We start from the raw sequence: 8,832 nt of genomic DNA on the forward strand, positions 1-8,832 counted from the left end.
ATGAACCCTGCTAATTAACTGTACTTGTATAATGGCAGCAATTTATGTGTTGGGCTTACGCATTCATGCTTCCTCTATCAGCTGTAATTTATTTGAAAAATACTATACAAGTATACATACACTTGCAGTATACGTTAACCTTAAATTAGATCGCTTCGAAACCAAACACTGAACATCGAATTGGAAGACATTCCCTAGATACACCAAATGACGTCACAATTGCGACTTGCAAGTACTGTAGAGTTGCAAGTTCATAGTACTGTACTGTACAGTGTACAGTGTACAGTGTACAGTGTACAGTACTGTACTTTATAGCAAATGTAATAGCACAATCCAGGGTATCTACAGTATGTTAACTTCACGGACACATTCACTAAACTTTACCCCAACTGTCTATGCAAGAATTGTTCAATCAACTCATTCTCTTTCATTAGGTATAAAATTTATTTGTAAAAAACAAAAATTTTTTTATACAGTACATTTATTTGCAAGTACTGTACAAAAAAATGGAAAAATTCACCGTCCACAGTGTACAGTACAATACTGAGTATGGAAAATACTACCGTGTTCTGTACTGTACTGCCTTATTAAACAGTTAACTTCACAGAATCACGTACTGTACTGTACTGTACATACAGTACACAGTACGCGAAGTATCGTAGAATGTTCTGTACAGTACAGTACAGTACACTGTACTGCACAGTACAAACTGCGTGTTCTTTCGTCAGCCGATTCCGACAAACCAGTAGACAAACGGTGTAGCTACTGTATGTTAAGCAAGAGTACGAGTACTGTAAGTGTACGCTTGTACAGTACAGACTGTACAGACTGTACACTGTACAGTACAGTAAACGGACAGTCAGGTAGAGAAAACTTTCCGCTACTTTATACTGTACTGTACAGTACAGATTCTGTACAGGAGAAAGACGTACGTACAGTACAGTACAGTACAGTACAGTACGTAGTGTACTGTACTAGACAGTACAGTATAAGACTGTACTGTACTGTACCGTATACTGTATGGACATACTGTACACACCGTAATGCAAACTATACTGTACAATGTTAAAAATGATTCAAAACTGGACAGGTATCATATTACCTTAAAGGTACAGTATCGGAGAAGACGTGTAATAGAGGATTGGAAGACCGTTAAGCTCGGTTTATGTTATTAGTTGAAACTCGTTTTCTAGATCAAGATTTCCGTTAACGAGCAAGCCCCAACTGCCATTGGATACGGCAAATGCAGGATTCCTTTTTTACCACTTCATTATTGGCATACTAGCTAGCTAAAGAGTACGCTTTACTTAAACTGTATCTGTATATCGTGCATCGAAGAGTCTAGCTAAAGGTAGGGTACGAAAATGTAATCTAACGACCTATTACAGCTTATTGTTTACTATCTAGTTGAAATTAATTTGCACTGAAATACTGTAAATTGGGACCTTTTGCAGTATTTGGAAATTATATTATGTTATGAATCAACTTATGATTGGAAAAAATCAAGCATTGACTGATGCCCTGACACCAACTCTTTGCACCGTTCTAAAGCCATGTTTATATAGTATATACTATACTGTGTACAGTACTGTACAGTACTGTATGCAGTACTATATATCATATATATAGTATATACAGTATAGTATATAAGCGTATACAGTTCAGCTAACACACGTTTGATATTTACCTTCGCACTCCTAATAATTCGTAATTTGGAAAATGCATTTAATATAATTTGAGTACAAGTACCATATCCTCATCAACGCTGCATTACATAATAACACCCATACGCTGGAATAAACAACTGCGTTCAATATAAGTGTCATCTACCATTCTATTTTCAATGACCCTCACCGTACAGTACTAAAAAATGTACAGTGATTATAATTATGCATCTAGTTCTGATACTATGAAACATCTTTCAAGTATTGCAACTTGCAATGTGAATCTACAGCAAGCGTGAACATGGCGTGAAACTGCAAGTAGTCAAGTACTCATTATGACAAAGAGTAATCAGCTCTATTAAACATTTTCTGTATAAATAAGAACGAATGATTCACGACTGCTCGAGAGTAGAGGTACATCAAGAATCTATTTTGCAATATCTTATGCTATAATACGAGAATGGCGAATGCTAAAAATATTTGGATACCGGTGACCCATATGGTCAAGTGGAATGACTCTGTCTATGAAATGCTGTTATTAATTAATCAGTAGGCTGAACATTTACCAATCTTATTTAGACTGCTGTATTTATCTGATCCATACAGCGTAAAAGGCGTGTAATGGAGACATTAAAATTTATCAAAGGCTGATGATATCAATAAACCCATAACCAGTAGTTACAGTCTAAGAAACTTTATACAATACAATACATGTGAACAAAACTGCAATTTATCCATCCACTTCAAAACTAATTCGTAGAATACTGTTGAACAAATTAGAATAAATACATTGCTGACTAACTAGTAATAGAAATTACTCGTAGGTACTTGGCATTCCCTTTATATTTCATGCAAGAATTTTATTATAACAACTTTTATTTTACTTTTCTATGAGAAACTACAGTAGAACATGCTCTATAACATAGCCTCTGGAAGGGTTAATGAATCCTATGCCATCCTTAACTACTCGTTACGATACAGCACTGTGATTCACTCACAAAGTCTACTGTATTAAGTATGCATGACCTCAAGCAGCTATCCAAGTCCATTTAAATATCTTCCAATGACAGTCGTGCATGGCTGCTAAATTAAATCAATCTGCAGATCCATGCCACTTCGTGCTAAATTTTATAGAAAAGAAAATTTCAATACAATTTGGTTGCTGTCAACCAATCCTTTCAAAATTTCACTGTAGAACTTGTTACCTAATTAGCACAGCCAAACAGAAAGAAAATTTATGATTCAAATTTTAATTACGATACTATAGATTCAATCATGAACAATTAACTTATTTACTATAACTATAACCTGAAGACTGTTATGAAGCTGCTAACGTTTTGCAGTGACAAAACAATCGCTCTTTATCATTCAGCACGCTAACAACGAATTATCTATCGGTATTTCTTCACTAAATCAACGTAGTTAGGTTACCGCAATGTCTGCCGATAGTATGCTAACGAAAAGTGATATCATGGTTTTCCGACCTACAGAAGAGGAGTTTAAAAACTTCAATCAGTATGTAAAATTCATTGAAGAATGTGGAGCTCATAAGATTGGCCTTGCTAAGGTATAACTATCAAATATACAGTATAAGAACGTGCGCCTAATTGATTCTTTCGATATTTTAAGAAGTAACAAGTACAAAAGTATAAATTTAAAGCAAGCTCTTTCGTATTAACGTACCGTACGACGACAACTGAACGATTAAAGTTACAGACAATTCAATGCCAGTATGACTATGCTTGCATTTACTTACTTCATTACAGATTCGTAGAATTAATTAATTAACAGTAACGCCATAAGTATAACCTGTCATTTTTTTTAGACTTGATCAATGTGTTGGGTTGCTAATTTCTTTATTAAAGAGAATTCATTTATGTACAAACGAAGAATCTAGCACACACTCGAATTCTTAATTTTGAGTAAATTCATTTAGATCCTACAGGATAATAATTAATGCACGTTTTATAATTTTAGGTAATACCACCTTCGTCGTGGAAAGCTAGAAGTAACTATGATGACATCGAATTAACTATTACAGCCCCAATTATGCAAACAATCCTTGGAAAAAACGGTATATACGTAAATTCTCGTATTAGTAGTCCATAATACTACTGATTAACATTTAAAATTGCATTAATTAATTCATTTACTAGCATAGAAATCTTACAAAATCTTAGGTTGATATTTATAGTTTTATGCTACTGTAACGTAGGGAAATCTAAATCTTATTTATTCTGAATTGTACAAAATCCTACATAGCCCACATTAAATACAATTGAATTAGTACTCCTCGATTAGTAGTCCCAAACGAACTATCTGTACCGACCGTGATTAATGTGATCGTCTGAGTACCGTTCAATATAATACACTTTATCAAGCTATATATATATATATGTGCTACAGAATATAGTCGACATTTTAGAATCTTTATTTACTTAAATCGCTGTTACAACAATACGGACTAATATTACAACAATAACTTATTATATTATAAGGAATGTATGAACAAATCAACATTCAGAAAAAGACTGTCTCGTTAAAAAATTTCGAAAAGATGGCTATCAGTGACAGGTATTACTATCAAATATTTGATCATGTAGTCCATTCTTTTTAAGTCTCTCAATTCTATTTATTACCATTCAACTTGCGATCAAATTAGATATAAGCCTCCAAAATCGACAGATTACAATGATTTGGAGAGAAAGTATTGGAAGAACATTACCTTCCATTCACCAATATATGGAGCTGATGTCTCAGGAAGTCTCTATGATCCCGATATCAAGGACTGGAACATAAATCACCTAAATTCTGTTCTAGATATTGTTGAGAAAGAATGTGACGTCAAAATTCCCGGTGTAAATACTGCATATTTATATTTTGGAATGTGGAAAACTACATTTGCTTGGCATACGGAAGACATGGACTTATATAGTATAAATTATTTGCACTATGGGCAGCCCAAAACCTGGTAAGATTCAGCTCGATAGATATCAGAAATTTTGTACTTAAATAATCATCATTAATTATTGCTGCATGAGATTAGCTATATTTGCATGCCAAGGATTCTTAACATAAATTTCGATTTGTCATGACTAAACGTTTGTAGGTACTGTATTCCACCTCAGCAAGGAAAACGATTAGAACGCCTAGCCTCAGGTAAATCTAACTGAACGTCTTAAATTTAGATGCAATTAACGCTGTGTAAGACAGAATAACTGATCACTTTTAGGGTTATTTCCAAATCAATTTCGCGAGTGCCAAGCTTATTTTCGGCATAAGTCCTTAATTTTATCTCCAAAAGTTCTAAAACAGTTTGCAATTCCCTACCATAAGGTAATCCTTTTGTTACCCAGACTGATCGTGGGTTAGATTACGATTAGTAATTTTAGACTATATCGATTGCATAGATTACTCAAGAACAGGGCGAATTTATGATCACATTTCCATACGCATACCATGCCGGGTTTAATCACGGCTACAATTGTGCGGAATCAACTAATTTTGCTACGGAACGATGGATTGATTATGGTAAAGTCGCAACCCAGGTAAAACGCAGTATGTCACGGCTGACTTTGTTTTATATGATGCATAGCTAATATAATCAATACTAGCTAGCAAGGATTTATATATATTTTGTCATCGCTGATTAATATATAATACTTTTATCTTTGCCTGTAATATTAGTGTCGCTGCCGACCCGATAACGTCCGAATTAACATGGATGTTTTTATCAAGTTATTTCAAGTATTTTCAGCAACAGTGCTTATATTGTTCGCTACTGTCGCTAAACACAATTATTTGAGTAGTAACGGTAGTCTATTTGTTCTATTTCTCACAGCCTGAACAATGGAAAAATCTCTTGGCCCAACAAGAAAGTCAGTTTTCACCAAAAGAATCTTTAAATATCAGGAAAATCACAAGGTAATTGTTTCTACTATAGCATATTAGTCTATATTTTTACGAATGAAAATAGCATCGAAAGTCGCAAATAGATTTAAAGGAGTGCACAATTTTAATTTGAGATTATTTCTATTTCCGGCAGCAGGAAAAGAAAGACTAAATCTTCGAATACTATTTCAAGTAAAATGGTTAGCCTATCCTCAAAAGCGAACAGTTCTTCTGAAGAAGTTTCTAATCCAAGCGAACTGAAAAGTAATGATGAGTTGAAAATTGAAGTTGAAAATTCATCAAATAGGTTACAGCTGCAAGGTTAGAAATTGAAGTAACCAGTGTCGTTATTCCAATTAAATTATTTATATTCAACAAATGATAATACTTCTACAGTATATTACTCAATAAAGGTAATGTTAATATGATGATGCCTGATACCTCAATTTATGATAATTAATTTAGATACAACCGCTAGCGAACATGAAAATCTATTAGATGATACTACCTTATGGCAACAGTCTAGGAAATATGATTTTGAAAATGAAAGACGATATAACAGAAGAATTAGTTTCATTCAACCTTACTGCTGTATTTGCCAGTTGTTTGCAAATAACAAAGTAATTTTAAAAATAGCGTTATTATTCTTTACTTCTTTGCAAGTGAGAAGTAATAATAATTAATAATTGCAATAACTCCTTTAGACTGCATATTTTTAATAACAATGTATGTACTTTAGGTGTCCAGAGATGTTCTTGGAACGCACGCAACAATGGATCAATCTGAGGCCCCTATTCTAACACGCAACTGTAACTTTGGATGTAACGAAAAAAATTCTGACGAAACTTCACTAACGGATTCGTTAGAAACTGGAGTGTTGCGTCGTTGCAATTCATGTCAAATATTGGTGCATGAATGTATGTATAGCTGTATTCAGACAATACTGCAATAGCTTCTTATATGTATGTGACTAGCCTATTTCGATCTAAATCGTCTTACGATATCATTTCGTAGTCTGTTACGGTATAGGCGATGACAACATAGGGACAGGCTGGCTTTGCGAACGCTGTCGCTCCAATTCTATGAATGCTGTAAACAAAAATCTGCATAAACGATAGTTTAGCTTAGAGGACCGTAGTATCAATTGCATACATACGATATTCTTTATTCAGTACTACCCTTTAGCATAAGTATTAATTTTGCGGTGTAATTAATTATAGAAGATGAGCTAGCAAAAACGTAATTCGAAAATTATTCTCAAATATAGAATATTTTATTATAGGAATGCGAACTATGTTACTTTAGAGGGGGTGCCCTGAAACGAACTACAAACGACAGGCATGTGTCAAATAAATTATGATTACAATGCTTAGCTTGTAGCCTATAATAAAACTGTACTTTCCGACCTAGATGGGTACACGTTATCTGTGCGATTGCCATACCCGAAGTAGCTTTTAGAAATCCATTACGAAGAAGTGAAATTGATATAACTGCAATTCCTCCCACTCGCTGGCTATTGGTAATACTTACGACAGGCTTAAGCAGAAACTAATAATTAATTTGCATTAGTAATTATAATTAAGCATAGTTACCGTTTTTGTATTAGAAATGCACATATTGCCGAAAACTACAGCGAAACAAAGACTTAAAGCGTAAAAGAAGACCATGTATACAATGTTCTGTTGGAAAGTGTCCAAGGTCATTCCACGTTACATGTATTATTTGCTCTGATAAAGCAACCGTAAATCAAGTAGAAAATCAACTGCTAGCTTCTTGTGGAATGCATCCAAAGCCTAAGGTACGGTAATAACAGTATTGTATGCACATATGACTTCGAGTTGTTTTATAAAAATTATAAATGTATTTATTGGTGTCATTTACATTTGATTCAGTTTAATTATATGTTAAATAGTATATTGATTGATTAATTGATTATGCAGTCGAATTTGTATAAAAATGTAGTAAATGAAATTAATTCCAAGCGCTTACTGTAACAGACAGCCTTAAACAATTTATCCTACAATTTCAAATTAGACTATTGACTCAAACTGGAGTGAAATTAGTAGTGGAGAACACGTCATTGCTAAGTACAAAAATGGCAGGTCAAATATATGAAATCTTTATGATATAAACGTGAATAATAAGAACATATTATAATATACTGTATTTGTGCTATCTGAAATGTATTTGGTTATTACAGATTTTATTCCAGCATTGTTCAAGACATAGCAATAAGGAATCTATTCGAAGTGACATTTACAGATGGATCATTCAGTCCTGATGTATTGATCGAGGATATAGAGGTAATAATGTACTCTCACCAATATTTGCACGTTATCTGTACTAAAGATATGCGGCTATCTTAGAATTATAACTCTAAAGATGACGTAATACCACTCGTTGGTGATAACATTTCCGTGATGTGGAGCGATGGTATTTCATATTCTGCAACAGTGGTTGGAATAAGGGAAGAAAAGCTGTATCAGGTAATAACAAAAGCATGGAATCGCAAAGTGCGAGTTAGATCGGATTGACGATATTGCATTCCAGATATAAAAATTTTTGTTTAGTTGTATTTTCATTATCATTTTTATTTACGTCGTATTTTCCAATGTTTAATGGTAGCATTTACGTACTGTTTCCGCAGATACTTTTTGATAATGGCTCCGTTATTACGCTGCAACGATCCGAATTTTATTCCAATGAAGATGATATACCAAAGAAGATTAGTTTAAAGATCGTTAGTATACGATGAACTATAACAACATGAAATATTCAGTCACAGTATTATCCTACGCTATACCGAACATGTAATTCATAATACCACATGTCAATTATTCGGTATCTAACCTAAGACTCTTCAACCTTTGAATATATTTGTAGTCGGATTCTACTCAACCAACGCATATGGACGAAAGTTTACCGGATTTGTTAGGAAAGAGAACAAAAGGAAGGCGTGGGAAATACAGTAGTAATGACTATATCACGTAAAATTTGTTGGTTACAACTAGTATAGTAGAGTAATTATATGTAAGTCGAATCCGGATTCCAATGGATACTTCGAAATCGTTAATATAATTATTACCAGCCAGAATTTGTAATTCTATATTTGGCTCAATTTCAGATTTTGCTATTTGAGTAAATTCACTAGAATGTAGATATTATGAAGTTTAAAATTATAGCAACCTTTGTATATAGTAAATTCCAAAATTGATATTTGCTGCTTTATGATGTACTTTCTATAATAATAATATACAAATTAAGTTTCGTAATTTCC

The 8,832-nt window shown here is 33.4% G+C and overlaps 1 protein-coding gene across 1 annotated transcript; it reads left to right on the forward strand.

Moving 5' to 3' along the window:
- Positions 1-3,114: 3,114 nt before the first annotated feature.
- On the forward strand, positions 3,115-5,510 carry TRIADDRAFT_27796 (uncharacterized protein; the record flags this gene model as incomplete). Its single annotated transcript, XM_002113884.1, has 8 exons — positions 3,115-3,231; positions 3,642-3,738; positions 4,163-4,238; positions 4,327-4,635; positions 4,774-4,823; positions 4,897-5,000; positions 5,075-5,212; positions 5,352-5,510. The coding sequence occupies 8 exons, from the start codon at positions 3,115-3,117 to the stop codon at positions 5,508-5,510; spliced, it is 1,050 nt and encodes a 349-aa protein (XP_002113920.1).
- Between the last annotated feature and the right edge of the window lie 3,322 nt (positions 5,511-8,832).

The sequence above is a fragment of the Trichoplax adhaerens genome, genomic scaffold (genome assembly GCF_000150275.1).
Source record: "Trichoplax adhaerens TRIADscaffold_7 genomic scaffold, whole genome shotgun sequence".
Taxonomy (NCBI): Eukaryota; Metazoa; Placozoa; class Uniplacotomia; order Trichoplacea; family Trichoplacidae; genus Trichoplax; species Trichoplax adhaerens.